This window comes from Heptranchias perlo, chromosome 35, assembly GCF_035084215.1.
Source record: "Heptranchias perlo isolate sHepPer1 chromosome 35, sHepPer1.hap1, whole genome shotgun sequence".
Lineage (NCBI taxonomy): Eukaryota > Metazoa > Chordata > Chondrichthyes > Hexanchiformes > Hexanchidae > Heptranchias > Heptranchias perlo.
Window position 1 is genome coordinate 9,566,383 of NC_090359.1, and position 18,548 is coordinate 9,584,930.

Consider the following 18,548-nt stretch of genomic DNA (forward strand, 5'->3'; position numbering starts at 1 on the left):
TCAATCATTACTTTAAATTTTATTATGTTATGATCATTATTGCCAAGATAGAACCATAGAATCATTACAGCACAAAAGGAGGCCATTTGGCCCATCGAGCCAGTGCTGGATCTTTGTAAGAGCAATCCAGTTAGTCCGATTCCCCCGCTCTTTCCCCGCAGCCCTGCAAATTATTTCCCTTCAAGTATTTGTCCAATTCCTTTTTGAAAACCACAGTTGAATCTGCTTCCACTACCCTTTCAGGCAGTGCATTCCGGATCTTAACTATTCGCTGAGTAAAAAAAAAATTCCTCATGTCGCCTTTGGTTCTTTTGCCAATCACCTTAAATCTCTGGCTCTGGCTCTTGACCCTTCTGCCAATGGGAACAGTTTCTCTCTATTTACTTTATCTAAACACTTCATGATTTTGAACACTTCTATCAAATCTCCTCTCAACCGCCTCTGTTCTCAGGAGAACAACCCCAGCTTCTCCAGTCTATCCACGTAACTGAAGTCCCTCATCCCTGGAACCATTCTGGTAAATCTTTTCTGCACCCTCTCTAAGGCCTTCACATCGTTCCTAAAGGGCGGTGCCCAGAATTGTACACAATACTTCAGTTGTGGCCGAACCAGTATTTAATAAAGTTTCAACTTAACTCCGTTGCTTTTATACTCTTTGCCTCTGTTCATAAGCTCAGGATCCCGTATGCATTTTTAACTGCTTTCTCAACCTGTCCTGCCACCTTCAAAGATTTGTTCACATATACCCCCAAGTATCCCTGTTCATGCACCCCCTTTAGAATTGTACCATTTAGTTTATATTGCCTCTCCTTGTTCTTCCTGACAAAATGTATCACTTCGCACTTCACTGCATTAAATTTCACCTGTCTTGTTTCCGTCCATCCCACCAGCCTGTCTATGTCCTCTTGAAGTCTATTACTCTCCTCCTCACTGTTTACTACACTTACAAGTTTTGTGCCAAGCGTAAATTTTGAAATTGTGTCCTGTACACCCAAGTCCAGGTCATTAATATATCAACAAAAGCAGTGGTCCTAGAACCGACCCCTGGGGAACAACACTGTATATCTTCCTCCAGTCCGAAAACTGTTCACCATTATTCTCCATTTCCTGTCACTTAGCCAATTTCGTATCCATGCTGCCACTGCCTCTTTTATTCCATGGGCATCAAGTTTGCTGACAAGCCTATTATCTGACACTTTATCAAATGCCTTTTGAAAGTCCATATACACAACATCAATCGCATTGCCCTCATCAACCCTCTCTGTTACCTCATCAAAAACTCAAATCAAGTTGGTTAAACAGATTTGCCTATTAGCAAATCCGTGTTGGCTTTCCTTAATTAATCCACACTTGTCCAAGTGACTATCAATTTTGTCCCGGATTATCGTCTCTAAATGTTCCCTACCACCGAAGTTAAAATAACTGGCCTGTCTTAGCCGGGTATATATTTACACCCTTTTTTGAACGAGGGTGTAACATTTGTGTGTTGTGAACATTGTAAGATGTTCCCCAATGCTTACTTTCCTTATCTGTTCTAGTTCATTTCCCATTAGTAGATCCAGCAGTGATTCCTCTCTTGTTGGGCTTCTCACATACTGGATAAGAAAGGAGTCCTGTACACACTGTAAAAACTCCATTCCCCTTTCTCCTTTCCCTACCTCTCTTCTTGCCAGTTTATTTAGGGGTAGTTGAAATCTCCCATCATTATTATTCGATGCTTTTTATTCATTTCATAGATTTGCGTACATATTTCTTCCTCCACTTCCCTTCCACTATTAGGTGGTCTGTAGAATACCCCTATTAACGTGATCGATCCCTTCTTATCCTTTGTCTCAATCCATAAGGATCCCGTTTTATCCTAAAGTCACTTATGTCCCTTTTTTCTATTTCCATTATGTTGTCTCTAATTAGTACGGCTGCCCCAAACCCTCCCACCTTCCTTCTCTATCCTTTCTAAATACATTATACCCTGCAATATTTAACTGCCAGTCCTGTTCCTTTTGTAACATGTTTGAGTTATCCCTATCACATCTGGCTCCTCGCTATGAATTATTGCCTCCAATTCCCCCGTTTTATTTCGAACGCTGTACACATTGCTGTACAGGCAATTTAATTTGTTTTCAGTAATTGTTCCCATCCCTTTGTTTCTAAGTAATTTTGCACTCATGTTCTGTAACTGTATTTGTTCCCTGACCGTTTGTTACTCATATTCCTTAACTTGGTCTGACCTTTTCTCTCATTTCCTATTTCTTTTTCCTTCAGACTTATGTTCTCTTCCCTAGATCCCTCCTCCCGTCCTACGAGTTTAAAGTCCTATTGACAGCCCTATTTATCCTTTCCGCTCGGACACTGTCTCATTCCGGTTCAGGTGGAGCCCATCCCAACGGTACAGCTTCTTCCTGTCCCAGTACTGGTGCCAGTGTCCCATGAAATGGAACCCCTCCTTCCCACCCCAGTCTTTCAGCCACACATTCACCTTCCTGATCTGTCTATCTCTATGCCAATTAACTCATGGCTCGGGTAGTAATCCCGGGGTAACCATCCTTGAGGTCCTGCTTTTTAATTTAGTTCCCAACTTCTGACATTCTCTTAGCAGGACCATATATACATACATACATACATAGATTGATAGATACATAGATGGATAATAGATAGACAGCCACACAGACAAAAAAACAAGTTAATAACCAAATGGGTGTATATGTATGGATAAGGGAATGAATCGGTGGGGACATGGATGAGTGGCTGGTTACGTCAATAGGTGGATGGATGAATAGATTCCTAAAATATGAATAATTATTATACATACCTGGAGCACGATTCTGATCACAAAACCTCATCCAAAGTTGCATGTATTTTTCCTGGAGGTGTATAAAATTGCCGTTCACTTTCTCAAGTTCCTTCTGGACGAAATATCCTTAAAATAATGAGAAACTCTTTACAATGTCAAAAATAACTCACAATTAACGTGAAATAAACAAGGAACATATGATAAACTATAAAACAAGCTTGGTGATATATTGGGGCAGAAATTGCTTGTAAAATTATTGTGAGCTCAGTCGCACTCTCCGTTGTTGGTGGTGAAATGGAGGAGCAAGTTTCAGTGTTCACAGATGCACAGTGAAGCGTGAAAATCCAGAACTTACTCCTACTGGTTCGCCGGCGATAAGACAGCTTCGAATTAAAGGTATATCGCCCGCTGCATTCAGAGAAATCATTGAAAATGCGCCATCTTGATTATCTGCCCAGCTGGAAATAAACTAATATCGCTACAAAACAGGTACGCTTAAAAATACCAGGTCTAAACTAAGTTTTAACAGTGCAGTAAGTCTTAATGACTGCCAAACAACTAAAAATTAACTTTTAAAAATGTGGAGTCTCATTAGTCCTTATTTTAATAGTTTTTGGTCACTAAAAAAAAAACGTTATTTTTTTTACTTTTCCCTTCTGTCTCTTATTTAATTAAATTATTTCTTACGCTCTCTTTTTTCGCTGACTATAACAATTCTACAATGATTTTAATGTTGCACCTTTCACTTCCTGGTTTTCAAGTTGGAAGGTAGAGCAGGAATCCCCTGGGGCCATCTCCCTCTCAAACAGATATTCTGCTTTGGATACTGTTGGGGGAGATGGCTGATCAGGGGAAAGCAGCAAGAGCCAAGTTTGGGGCACCACGGGTGGCTCTGCTGCACAGGAGGGGAGGAAGAAGAGTGGCAAGGCTATAGTGATAGAGGATTCAATTGGAAGGGGAATAGATAGGCGTTTCTGCTGCCGCAAATGTGACTCCAGGATGGTATGTTACCTCCCTGGTGCTCGGGTCAAGGATGTCACGGAGCGGCTGCAGGGCATTCTGGAGGGGGAGGGTGAACAGCCAGTCGCCGTGGTCCATATTGGTACCAACGACATAGGTAAAAAAAGGGATGAGGTCCTGCAAGGTGAATATAAGGAGTTAGGAGATAAATTAAAAAGCAGGACTTCAAAGGTAGTGATCTCAGGATTACTACCAGTGCCACATGCTAGTGAGTACAGGAACAGGAGAATAGACAGGATGAATGCGTGGCTGCAGGGATGGTGTAGGAGGGAGGGATTTAGATTCCTGGGACATTGGGACCGGTTCTGGGGAAGATGGGACCTGTACAAGCGGGACGGGTTACACCCGAGCAGGACCGAGACCAATGTCCTCGCGGGGGTGTTTGCTGGTGCTGTTGGGGAAGGTTTAAACTAGAGTGGCAGGGGGATGGGAACCTGAGCGGGGAGTCAGAAGGGAATAAAGTTGAGAGCAGCAAGAGAGGGAAATACCCAGGGGAAATTTATAATCCAAATAGTACAAACATTTGTTCAAGAACAAGTGAAGGGGAAAAGCGTAGAGCAGCGGAAAGAAAGTGTACTTCAGGCACGACAGATAAAATAAAAACTAGAAGGCGTAAGGCGATTAACCCAGCATCAAAGCTGAAGGTCAGGCTAGAGGGTGTGGCCCAACTAAGGGTTCTATATACAAATGCACGGAGTATAAGGAATAAATTAAATGAACTACAGGTTCAAATTCAAATTGGAGGGTATGACATGATAGCTATTACTGAGACATGGCTGCAGGATGTACAGGATTGGGAACTAATTATACCAGGTTATAAGGTCTACAGGAGAGATAGGGAAAATGGAAGAGGGAGAGGAGTAGCCTTAATGATTAGAGATGAAATCACTTCAATGATAAAGGGGGATATAACGAGAGGTAAGCAGCCAACAGAGACCTTATGGGTGGAACTGAGAAATAGGAAAGGATCTAAGACTATAGTGGGAGTTGTATATAGGAGCCCTGGCAACAGCTCTGAAGTGCTAGATTGTATAAATGCAGAGATTAGACAAGCGTGTAAGAAAGGCATAGTGGTCTTAATGGGGGACTTTAACCTTCACATTGATTGGGAAAAGTAGACTAGCAACTGTCAGAAAGGTAGTGAATTTCTTGAGTGTGTCCAGGATAGTTTTCGACAGCAGTATGTCCGAGAGGCAACAAGGGGGCAAGCCATACTAGATTTAGTAATGAGTAATGAACCAGATTTAGTTAACAGCTTAACTGTGCGTGAACATCTATCCAATAGTGATCATAACATGATCGAGTTCAATGTAGTGTTTGAAAGGGAAAAAAGTGAATCAGCTGCTAAGATTCTAGACTTGGGCAAGGCCGACTTCAATGGGATGAGACAGAGACTGTCCACAGTAAACAGCAAATCTGTTAATGGGTAAAACGACTGACGATCAGTGGGAAATGTTTAAAGAAACATTTAACGTGATACAGAATCGGTTTATACCCCTGAGGGGCAAGAACTCTACTTGCCAAAAAAAACAGCCATAGACAGTATAAGACATAAGGAAAGGGCATACAAAAAGGCAAATAATGGCACAGATTCTGGCAAATGGGAAAGATACAAAGATCAACAAAGGGTCACAAAACAGATAGTAAGGGCTACAAAAAGAGAGTATGAAAAGAAACTCGCAAGGGATATCAAAACCAATACAAAGAGCTTTTGTAGTTATATTAGGAAAAAGAGGGTGGTCAGGAGCAGTGTTGGCCCCTTAAAAACTAAAAGTGGGGATATTGTCATTGACAATGGGGAAATGGCGGACATGTTGAACAATTACTTTACGTCAGTATTTACAGTCGAAAAAAGGATAGCATGCCGGAAATCCCAAGAAAACTAATATTGAATCGGGGACAGGGACTCGATAAAACTAACATAAGTAAAGCAACAGTAATAAGGAAAATAATAGCACTAAAGAGTGACAAATCCCCAGGACCAGATGGTTTCCATCCCAGGGTTTTAAAGGAAGTAGGTGAGCACATTGCGGATGCCCTAACTACAATCTTTCAAAGTTCTCTAGATTCAGGAACTGTCCCTCTAGATTGGAAAATTGCACATGTCACTCCGCATTTTAAGAAAGGAGAGAGAGAAACCGGGGAATTATAGACCAGTTAGCCTAACATCTGTTGTGGGGAAAATGCTGGAGTCTATAATTAAGGATAGGGTGACTGAACACCTCGAGAATTTTCAGTTAATCAGAGAGAGCCAGCATGGATTTGTGAAAGGTCGGTCGTGCCTGACAAACCTGATTGAATTTTTTGAAGAGGTGACTAAAGTAGTGGACAGGGGAATGTCAATGGATGTTATTTATATGGACTTCCAGAAGGCATTTGATAAGGTCCCACATAAGAGATTGTTAGCTAAGATAGAAGCCCATGGAATCGAGGGAAAAGTACGGACTTAGGCTGAGCGAAAGGCGACAGAGAGTCGGGATAATGGGAAGGTACTCACATTGGCAGGATGTGACTAGTGGAGTCCTGCAGGGATCTGTCTTGGGGCCTCAATTATTCACAATATTTATTAACGACTTAGATGAAGGTATAGAAAGTATCATATCTAAGTTTGCCGATGACACAAAGATTGGTGGCATTGTAAGCAGTGTAGATGAAAACATAAAATTACAAAGCGATATTGATAGATTAGGTGAATGGGCAAAACTGTGGCAAATGGAATTCAATGTAGACAAATGTGAGGTCATCCACTTTGGATCAAAAAAGGATAGAACAGGGTACTTTCTAAATGGTAAAAAGTTAAAAACAGTGGATGTCCAAAGGGACTTAGGGGTTCAGCTACATAGATCATTGAAGTGTCATGAACAGGTGCAGAAAATAATCAATAAGGCTAATGGAATGCTGGCCTTTATATCTCGAGGACGAGAGTACAAGGGGGCAGAAGTTATGCTGCAGCTATACAAAACCCTGGTTAGACCGCACCTGGAGTACTGTGAGCAGTTCTGGGCACCGCACCTTCGGAAGGACATATTGGCCTTGGAGGGAGTGCAGCGTAGGTTTACTAGAATGATACCCGGACTTCAAGGGTTAAGTTACGAGGAGAGATTACACAAATTGGGGTTGTATTCTCTAGAGTTTCGAAGGTTAAAGGGTGATCTGATCGAAGTTTATAAGATATTAAGGGGAACAGATAGGGTGGATAGAGAGAAACTATTTCTGCTGGTTGGGGATTTTAGGAGTAGGGGGCACAGTCTAAAATTAGAGCCAAACCTTTCAGGAGTGAGATTAGAAAACTTTTCTACACACAAAGGGTGGTAGAAGTTTGGAACTCTCTTCCGCAAACGGCAATTGATACTAGCTCAATTGCTAAATTTAAATCTGAGATAGATAGCTTTTTGGAAACCAAAGGTATTAAGGGGTATGGGCCAAAGGCAGGTATATGGAGTTAGATCACAGATCAACCATGATCTTATCAAATGGCGGAGCAGGCACGAGGGTCTGAATGGCCTACTCCTGTTCCTAAGTTCCTAAGTCTGCAGAGAGAGTCACGCGACTTGACAAAAGTGCTGTGATCTGACAGGGCGAGGGGAGAGATCGACCCTCTTGCTTCTCCCAGGGTCGGAGCTTCGCTTGAACTGACGCTGGACTCTTCTCCACTTCCTATTCGAGGAAGTGCCCGAAGAAAAGACGGCGGTAAGTTAGAGGGTTCGTATAAATCTATGGAGCGGCGAGCGCTGTTGGTTCGCCGCTCCGAGCAATTTCTGCTCCAAAGCTTCACTGTTTCTGAAATCCTTTGAAATTATATAACATTGCAAATATTGAGAGGCATTTGTGGACTTCAATAATACGATAGTAACAGTTGGAAAATGTTGTGGGGAAAAACTGTATCTCGAGACTTTACATTGCTTCCAACCTGCTTTACAGGACACTGTAATGAAGATGATAATCTGCATCTGACCCGTGCTCTACCTGATAAGGAACGATTGTTGAGGAAATTTATTCCATATTAAATCTGAAGTGTATCAGTCTGGGATGCATTTCACAGGGAAACTGTCTGGATCGAACATGTGGTGTAGTGCCCTGGGAGTGTTTGATGGAGCAGTGTAGAGGGAGCTTTACTCTGTAATTCGTGCTGTAGCTGAGCTAGAAGTGTTTGATGGGACAGTGCAGAGGGAGCTTTACTCTGTATCTAACCCGCACTGTACCTGCCCTGAGAATATTTGATGGGTTAGTGTAGAGGGAGCTTTACTCTGTATCTAACCCACACTGTACCTGCCCTGAGAATATTTGATGGGTTAGTGTAGAGGGAGCTTTACTCTGTATCTAACCTGTGCTGTACATTTCCTGGGATTATTTTGACGGGACAGAGACAGTTCTAATGATCCCTCCTCCCCCGTTGGGCCAACAGTGTGAACCAGGATGAATTAGGAATGAGTGATGAAGAGAAAAATAATAAAATTAATTTTACTGACCAGTTATTACTTGTGAAACAAGTGCTGCTTTTAGAGCAGAACAGATGACCAGAAGCACGATTGCCAGCACTTTCCAGGAGGCAGGTTTCTTGGTATCTAAAATTAGAAATGGTTTGACGAATGAAAAAATACAACAAACACTGGAACGTACACGGCTCTGGGCTGATCATTTAAATCAAAGGAGTTTAGGAAACTTTCAAGAGCAACTAAAATAATTAGCATCAGAAATAATTTGTTGGTGACGCGTATCACAAACTATTTGTATGAAGGAGGAAGAGAGCACTGAACGTATCATTTAAAGGCCATGGATTTGGTAATCAGGAAATGTTTTGTCCCGTATTGAGAGACAGGGAGTTTGATGAAGGACAGTTGAAGTATTTGGGTGTGAGGAGTTTATGATTTTCGGGAATGCTGGGGATACTGGGCTTGATCTGTTTGGAAAAAGCCCAGGGGGTAATTTTAACTTTTAGCGATGGTGTAAAACGGGTGATATCAGATCCACCGCCCATTATACTCCCGCCCATTTTACATCATCGCTGAAATTTAAAATGACCCCCCAGACTTCGAGATATTGGGGTACATTGTCAACTTGCCACTCGGGCGTAAGTTGAAAAGGGGTGATTTTAACCCAAGTCACCCGACGGAGTTCACCTTCTTTCCTCTCTGCTTATCCTCATGTGCCTCGGTCACATTCTCCCCTTCCTAGTTCACCGTAATGGGCCACAATTCATTGTAGCCAGCGAACAAACGGCGCCCATCGTTCGTTGGACTTGCCTGTGCCCGTTCAGTTTCCATGAGCTTTTGTACAGCAAGTTGCTGTCAGTGAGAGAGCCAAACAGCGCGGCGCCCTCTGCAGGGCACGTGGGACCTCTGTGAACAGGACAAGCAACTGTGTTTCTCCTTAATCAATCAAATTAAAGCATCGTTAATGAACAGTGCAGAGTCTGAACCAGGAAATGTAAGTTAGAATAGTGAATTCAATGTCAAATCAGTTACAGAAAGTGAAATAAAGAGGTAAATGAAAGATTGGACTAAGAGAGAGAAAAAAAGAGACAGAAAGAAAAAAGTAAAACAAAAATTTAATTTAAAAAAAAATCTCCAACAATTAAAAGCTGAAAGAATGAGACTCCACACTGGTAAAAGTTAATTTTCAGTGCCAGAGAGGTAGATTGGCAGTAATTAAGACTTATCATGCCATTAAAATCGGTACTTAGACTGAAATGGACAAGCCCTAACTTTCTGTGGTGAGTTTAGTTCCTATCACCCACACAAATACAGGAACTTCACGCTGTTCAATGTAACTGTCAGTCAGACAGCGAGATGCTGTTTCGTGCTGCATCTCGGACAGCAACTTCCGGAATTTCGTGTTTAACACTCGAGGGCCGCTCTCCAGTCGGATCAGCAATTTGTTTTCGGTACTGTTCCTAAAATAATATTCTAAGGAATATCCACTGATGCGGACTCTTTAATCCCCTGCCAACCCATATGTTAGGGAACAGTTTGCCAAGAGAAGTTGGGGTTGTTCTCCTTAGAGCAGGGAAGGTTAAGGGGAGATTTGATAGAGGTGTTCAAAATCATGAGGTGTTTTGATAGAGTAAAGGAGGAACTGTGTCCAGTGGTCAAAGGGTCGGTAACCAGAGGACGCAGATTTTAAGTAATTGGCAAAAGAGCCAGCGGTGAGTTGAGGAAAAATGTTTTTACGCAGCGAGTTTTTATGATCTGGAATGCACTGCCTGAAAAGGTGGTGGAAGTAATTTCAATAGTAACTTAAAAAATGGAATTGGAGAAACACTTGAAGGGGAAAATTTTGCAGCGCTATAGGGGAGAGGGACCAATTGGACAGCTCTTTCAAAGAGTCGGCACAGGCATGATGGGCCAAGTGGCCTTCTTCTGTGCTGTATCATTCTATGATTCTGATCCAAGCATCTGCCCCTCACCTGCAGTTGCTGTGCGATTTGCACATAAACAACAGTGAGAGTCATTAACCTCACCATTATTCTGACAGTAAATTCTGACCGTAAATTCTGACCCATTACCTTTCTATTGCAATTTCTCAACTGCCAAGTTCACGCTCCCCCTTGTCTGGTTCATCTTCCCAGCTGTGCACATCACATCCTCACTCATCTGGCTTATCTTCACATCTGTCTACTACACCACCTCATTTATCCAGTTCTGCTTTTCACACGCCAAGGAACATTGTCACTTTCCCAGTTCAGCTTATATCCAGCTCACCTTCTCTCATGTATTAGTTGCCCTTCAGAGATGTCCAGGTCATCCTCTCACCTGTGAAGTCCATACTCACTTTTGTCTAGTTCACCTTCAGAACTTTTATGCCTCACCTTTTCATCTAACCAGTTCACCTTCTCACTTCTCTATGTCACCTTCCCACATACCTTTTCTCTTGTGTACTTCCATCTTCTCATCTGTGTATCTCACATTCGCACTTGTCTGAGTAACTCACCTCCTCACTTGTCTCGTTCTCCTGCCAACCTATCAAATTCACCTCATCACCTGTTCAGTTCAGATTTCGGACTTACAAATTCACCTTCTCACTTGCGTAGTTCAACATCCCACCTGTATAGGCCTCCTCCTCCCTCATCTGTTTCACCTTCTCACTTTACTAATTCACTATCTCGCGTGTAGACCAACTGCCCTGTTCACCATCGCACTCGTCTTCTTCACCTTCTCACCTGCTAATTCACCTTTTTACTGTCGGGTTTATCTACTCACCTAAACAGTTCACATACTCACCTGTTAATCTCATCATTTCACCAGCCTATTCAATCTTATCTCTTGTCTAGTTCACCTTCTTACCTGGCTAGTTCACTTTCTTACCTGTCTTGTTCAACTTCTCACTCATCCAGTTGACTTTCTAATTGGCCCCTTGGGTTGACAAGTTAACCGGTAGACACACATCCAGTCACTCAGCCACTTTCTCCAGCATCGACCTAATCTAGAGATTTCAGCTAAGACTGTGGACTGGGTGAAGGAATTCCCACGAGTCATGTTCAATCACCCCAGAAATGCGATGCAGGATTACTCTGATGCGCCAGGTGATGGACATGAACAAGAAGATATGGTCATCAGATCTTCCGCTTCCAACAAAGCTTGGCCTGTATTAAACTTGCATCATTCCAATTCTCCTGTATACATCAGAGACTTGAACTGTCTCGCAAGCACACCAGGCAAACATTGATATACAGTGAACCAGTGGCGTCAATGCTGCATCTACTATATTCAGTGGTGTGACATCGGACGTTAGTCGCAGTTTGGGCATGTGGTCAGGCTTGACGGCACGCGGCACATCCAGGATACTCACAGCCTGTCGTCTGAAGACCTGGAAATGTCCCCTAAAAGTCTCAGAAGCACCTGGCTCTCTGACCGTTACAGCTGACCTCAGATCCCAGAATATAGAGATCACCTCCGCCATGATGAGAGCTGAGGACCGAGAGAGTTGGAGACGTGCGATCCACCAAGCAACACTCCGAAAGAGCATGTTCCAATCACCATCGTGTTCACTTGCTGCATTGTCTAGTTCACCGTCTCAGCTGTGTAATTCACTTAGTCACCAGTCAAAGTTCATCTTCTTAGCTAATCTGGTTCAACATCTATTACATCTGATTCACTTTCCCACTTTTCTAGCTCACTTTCTCACCGGCCAAGTTTTTCTTCTCATATGTATGATTCACCTTCTCATATGTGTGGGTCTCAAAATCAAATGTTTAGTTCACCTTCGCACCTGGTTAGTTTAGTTTAACGTTTATCCGGTCTCTTTCATTTTCTCACCTATCTAGGTCACCTTAGCACCTGAATCATTAATCTATCCCCTGCCTCGTTCACCGTCACACCTGAATCAATCATCTCTCACTTGTCTGGTTCATCGTCTCACCTAAATTGTTAACGTCTCACCTGCCTGGGTCACCATGTTACCTGTCCAGGTCACCGTCTCACCTGAATATTTAATCTCTCAATTGTCTTGTTCATTGTCTCACCCGTCTGGGCCACTGTGTCACCCGTCTGGGTCACCGTGTCACCCGTCTAGTTTGCCTTCTCATCTGTTTACTTCATCTACTCACTTCTCTTCCTCACCTGTGAGTTGAGCTTCTCTCGTGTCCAGTTCACATTCTCCCCTATCTAGTAAACCTTTTCATCTGTCTATGGCACCTGATTATTTGTCTCGTTCCCTTTCTATCCTGTGTGGTTCACCCTGTAACCTATATTTTTCAGTATCACGTCAGACAGTACATTTACTGGATGATAAGCGGGTAGCAACATTACTGTTCTGAGAATCATAGTATGATACAGCACAGAAGGAGGCCATTCAGCCCATTGTGCCTGTGCCGGTTCTCTGAAAGAGCTACCAATTAGTCCCACTCTCCTGCTCTTTCCCTGTAGCCCTGCATTTTTTCCCTTTTAAATATTTATCCAATTCCCTTTTGAAAGATACTATTGAATCTGCTTCCACCACCCTTTCAGGCAGTGCATTCCAGATCATAACATCTCACTGATTTAAAAAAAATGTCTCCTTATTCCCCCCTGGCACTTTTTTTGCCAATTATCTTCAGTGTCCTCTGGTTACCGACCCTTCTGCCAATGGAAACCGTTTCTCCTTATCTACCCTACCAAAACTTTTGAACACCTCTATTAAATCTCACCTTAACCTTCTGTGTTCTCAGGAGAACAATCCCAGCTTCTCCAGCCTCTCTACATAACTGAATTCCCTCATCCCTGTAAACATTCGGGTAAATCTTCTCTGCACTCTCACCAAGGCCGTGACATCCTTTCTGAAATGTGGCGCCCAGAGTTGGACACAATACTCCAGCTGAGGTCTAACCAGTGATTTATAAATGATTACCAGAACATCCTTGTTTTTGTACCTTTTCCCTTTATTAATAAACCAAAGGATTTTTTATGCTTTGTTAACAGCTTTATCGACTTGTCCTGCCACCTTCAAAGATTTGTGTAAGTGAACTCCCAGGTCTCTCTGTTCCTGCAAACCCTTTAAAATTTACTTTATGCTGCCTCTCCTTTTTCCTTCCAAAATGCATCACTTCACACTACTCTGAGTTCAAATTCATCTGCCTTGTGTCTGCCTCTTACATCGGTCAGTCTATGTCCTCCTGAGTCTCTTACTATCCTCCTCACTGTTTGCGACATTTCCAAGTTTTGAGTCATCCGCAAACTTTGAAATTATGCCCCCTTTACCCGTCCAGGTCATTAATGGCAAGAGAACCATGAGAAAAAACTTTTTACACAGTGAGTGGTTATGATCTGGAATGCACTACCTGAGGGGGCGGTGGAGGCAGTTTCAATCGTGGCTTTCAAAAGGGGATTGGATAAGTACTTGAAGGGAAAAAAATTGCAAGGCTACGGGGATAGGGCAGGGGAGTGGGACTAGCTGGATTGCTCTTGCATAGAGCCAGCATGGACTTGACGGGCCAGATGGCCTCCTTCCATGCTGTAACCATTCTATGATTCTATGTATATCAAAAAGAGCAGTGGTCCTAATACTGACCTCTGAGGGAGAACAACATAGACTGCCCTCCAGTTTGAAAAACATTGTTCACGATTGCTCTTTGCTTCTGTCTCTCGGCCAATTTTGTATCCACGCTGCCAGTGCCCCTTTAATCCCACGGGCTTGAATTTTGCTCACAAGTCTATTATGTGGCACTTTATCCAATGCCTTTTTAAAGTTCATATACACCTCATCAACTGCACAACCTTCATCAACTATCTGTTATTTCCTCAAAGAATTCAATGAAATTAGTCAGGCACGATTTTCCTTTAACACATCCGTGTTGGCTGTCATTATTTTTTTATTTGTACATGGGATGTGGGCATCACTGGCAAGGCTGGCATTTATTACCCATCCCTAATTGCCTTTGAGAAGGTGGTGGTGAGCCGCCTTCTTGAACCGCTCTAGTCCGTGTGGTGAAGGTTCTCCCACAGTGCTGTTAGGTAGCGAGTTCCAGGATTTTGACCCAGCGACGATGAAGGAACGGTGATATATTTCCAAGTCGAGATGGTGTGTGACTTGGAAGGGAACGTGCAGGTGGTGTTGTTCCCATGTGCCTGCTGCCCATGTCCTTCTAGGTGGTAGGGGTCGCGGGTTTGGGAGGTGCTGTCGAAGAAGCCTTGGCGAGTTGCTGCAGTGCATTCTGTGGATGCTACACACTGCAGCCACTGTGCGCCGGTGGTGAAGGGAGTGAATGTTTAGGGTGGTGGATGGGGTGCCAATAAAGCTGGGTGCTTTGTCCTGGATGGTGTCGAGCTTCTTGAGTGTTGTTGGAGCTGCACTTATCCAGGCAAGTGGAGAGTATTCCATCACACTCCTGACCTGTGCCTTGAAGATGGTGGAAAGGTTTTGGGGAGTCAGGAAATGAGTCACTCGCCTCAGAATACCCAGCCTCTGACCTGCTCTTGTAACCACATTATTTATGTGGCTGGTCCAGTTAAGTTTCTGGTCAATGGTGACCCCCAGGATGTTGATGATGGGGGATTCGGCGATGGTAATGCCGTTGAATGTCAAGAGGAGGTGGTTAGACTCTTTCTTGTTGGAGATGGTCATTGCCTGGCACTTGTCTGGCGCGAATGTTACTTGCCACTTATCAGCCCAATCCTGGATGTTGTCCCGGTCTTGCTGCCTGCGGGCACGGACTGCTTCATTATCTGAAGGGTTGCGAATGGAACTGTAACCCATGTTCTTCCAAGTGAGAGTTAACTTTGTCTCGGATTATTGTCTCTAAACGTCTCACCACCACGGACTTTAGGCTGACTGGCCTGTAGCTAGCGGGTTTACCTCTCTCCCCTTTTTTGAAAAGGGGTGTAACATTTACAACCCTCTAGTCTTTCTGGTACCACTCCCATATCCAAGGAGGATTGACAGATTGTGGCCAGAGCCTCTGCTATTTCCACCCTTACTTCCTTCAGCAACCTAGGATGCATTCCATCCGGACCGGGTGACTTTTCTACCTTGGGCGCTGCCAAACTTTTAAGTACCTCCTCTTTATCTATTTTTATCCTATCTAATTCTTCTAGCCCTCCTCCTTCACTGTAACATTGGCACCATCCTCTTCTTTGGTGAATCCAGATGCAAAGTATTTATTTGGTACATCAGTCATTCCCTCTGACTCCACACGAAAATTTAATTTTTGGTCCTTAATCAACCCCACCTTTCCTTTGACTATACATTTGCTCTTTATGTGTTTATGTTTCCCGCTAATCTTTCCTCAAATATTATCTTTGCCCCTCTTATTTCCTTTTCCAGTTCTCCTCTGCTCTCTTTGTATTCAGCTTCATTCTCTACTGTATTGTGAACCTGACATTTATCATAAGCCTCCTTTTTCTGTTTCCTTTTAACCTCTATTTCTTTAGTCACCCAGGGAGCTCTGGTTTTGGATGCCCTTCCTTCCCCCCTCATTGAAATGCATCCATTCTGTACCCGAACTATCTCACCTTTGAAGATTTCCCATTGCTCATTTACTGTTTTACCTGCCAATCTTTGTTTCCAATCCACCTGGGCCAGATCCATTTTCAACTCACTGAAATTCACCCTCTTCCACTTGAGTATTTTCACCATTCGTTTTTCCTTGTCCTTTTCCAGAACTACTCTAAACCTAATAATATTGTGATGACAATTTCCCAAATGCTCTCCCACTAAAACTTGCTCCACTTGCCCCACTTTATTCCCCAGAACTAGATCCAGCACTGCTTCCTTCCTCATTGCACTGGAAACATACAAGAAAGTTATCTTTTAAACATTTCAGGAATTCCTTCCCCTCTTTGCCCTTTACACTGTTTCTTCCCCAGCCTATGTTAGGATAATTGAATTCCCCCATTATCACTACTCTATTGCTTTAACATCTATCTGAAATTTGCTCCATCTCCTTCCCACTATTTGGTGGTCTACAGTAAACACCCAGCAGTGTAACAACTCCTCTGTTTTTCCTTATCTCTAGCCAAATAGATTCTGTCTTTGAAACCTCAAACACACCATCCGTTTCCAGGGCCGTAACAGTATCTTTGATCAATTCTTATTTGCAAAATATGAATTTTAATGAAACAGTCGTGAAATAATCAGCAGCTGGTAAGGAAAAAAATAAAACCTTCTCAGTAACGATGTTGCAACTTCCCTTTGTTCTCCTGAGGCTCAGGAAACCTCTGTTCTAGACCATGACCATGTAGTCAAATCAGGAAGTCACTGCAGACCACAACAGTTATGTGAACCACCGATAGCGGCATGTTCCTGGTTCTGTACATAAGTAACGTTCAAAACATGATGTTGAACAGGATAAGGTTCACATCAGTCACCAAAGGCTAGTGCTGCTGATCCTGGGAGTGCAGAAATGAAAAGGCCATGGAAGATTACAGGAGGACAACAGTATGCTTTGGCTCACTGAGAGTTAGCACTGCTCGAAATATAGTGCCAGGTTGAGTTACCATAGACACACACTAAAGAAAACAAATACATATGCGGATAGAAAAATCCACGATGTGCCTAAAATATCTCCCCCCTACTCCCGCAAAAAAACCCTCCTTTACCCTCACTTCAATCAGATCTGAACATTGTTTTATTGACATCGGTGATGTTTCTGGTCGCTGGCCCGAGCGGTCATTCTTCCTGTAGGAGCCGGTCAGTGAGCGTTGTCTGAATATTTAAGCCTGAGGGAATCCCGTCCAATGCAGCTCCCATTAGGGCCTCTCACCCACTCTTTCCTGCCAGAGTAACTGGATGGCAAACCCGCAGCTCCAATCCTCGCTCACCCTCCGCCCTAAAACGAGAGCCCTCCGATCCTTAATATTTCGCTGTCAGGACCGTGTCCCGGATCAGCAAACTCTGAGGAGAACAGGCTTCCTACCTGGAACCTCCGTGGCCCTTTGTGACTTCGGTGCCACTCCGACACTCTCAAGAATCTCAGAGATAAACTGGCACGAGTTCAAAAGGTGAGAATAAAATGGGACATTCCTGTCCGCAGAGCACCGCAGTGAAACTAAAATAACAGCCTGGTCACATTAAAGCTACGTTACTATTGACTGAACAGGTGGGTCAGGTACCTGCATTGCTGGGAGAAGGTGCTGAAAGTTGTTGCTTCAGAGAAGATTGAGAGAACCTCAGATCTGCATCAATTCCATGAGCTTCCATTCCGCTGATCAGCCTGCAGCATCTGTGAAGCTGTATTGTTGAGGGGCGGTGTGATAGTGAACAGTGTCAGACAGGATGGGACGTTAGTCAGAGGCGGGTTTCACTATTTCTCCTTTTCTCTCCTTTGCTGAAGTTGTGACGGGTTTTTGGAGGTTTTACAAGTGTCTCGAACATCTGTTGCAGCAGAGACCAGTTTTGTTTCATTGAATTATAACAGAACACGGTTATAATTATTAGATTTTACTTCATTATAAACATCATGGGGGGAGAATTTTACTTGAGCGGTGGCTCAAAACCAGCGGTCTGGTTTTTATCGCCCGTTCCAGGCCCCGCCCGATATACAGTTCTATTGGCCTCGATATTAAACCCCCCGCCCACCCTCCCACGACCGGCGGAAGAGGGTCTGGGGATTGGGGGGGGGTTTAAAAATCAAGTAATGGGGAACGTGTCCCCACCCCGCTGCGTGAACACCAGTTGTCGGTTTCACGGTGGTGGGTTTCATGGCGTCTGTGCAGCCCAACTTGGACTCCTCATTAACATATAAATAGAGGCATAGAGCACAAAAGCAAGAAAGTTAAGTTGAACCTTTATGAAACACTGGTTCGGCCACAACTGGAGTATTGGGCTCGATATTAGGAGGGCGGCGGGTCTCAGCAGGGGGTCGACTGAGCGCGTGGGTAACGCACCCGGTGAAATCAGTGTGCTCTGCACGGAATCGCAGGCTAATTGGAGCCACTTACCTGTGCTCACAGGTTTCCCACTGCAAAGCTGCGCGTCGGGCGGACTGCGCATGCGCAGCAAGGTCTGTCAGCTGGAGGAGCTCTATTTAAAGGGGCAGTCCTCCACTGACTGATGCTGCAGAAAATAGAAAAAATTACAGCATGGAGCAGCCCAGGGGGAAGGCAGCTCCCAGTTTAATGATGCTTCACTCCAGGTATCAATGGATGGGGTGGGGAGGAGGGGGAGGACAGAGATCTTCCCCACGGCGGGCGGGAGGAAGCAGCCTGCTTCTGCCACCAGGAAGGCCTGGCTCGAGGTGGCAGAGGAGGTCACCAGCACCACCAACATATCGCCCACCTGCATACAGTGCAGGAGGCGCTCCAATGACCTCAGTAGGCCGGCCGAA

General features: G+C 44.0%; 1 protein-coding gene across 1 annotated transcript in view; it reads right to left on the minus strand.

Annotated features, from left to right (window-relative positions):
* Window positions 1–17,588, minus strand: part of LOC137302013 (CD209 antigen-like protein E) — a 43,222-nt gene extending 25,634 nt beyond the window's left edge. The window contains exons 1-3 of the mRNA XM_067971721.1: window positions 17,335–17,588; window positions 8,281–8,376; window positions 2,810–2,917 (exon numbers count right to left, since the gene is read on the minus strand). Of these exons, the coding sequence (XP_067827822.1) occupies window positions 2,810–2,917; window positions 8,281–8,376; window positions 17,335–17,422 (292 nt within the window). The 5' untranslated portion in view covers window positions 17,423–17,588. The remainder of the gene's footprint in view (window positions 1–2,809; window positions 2,918–8,280; window positions 8,377–17,334) is intronic.
* Window positions 17,589–18,548: the final 960 nt, after the last annotated feature.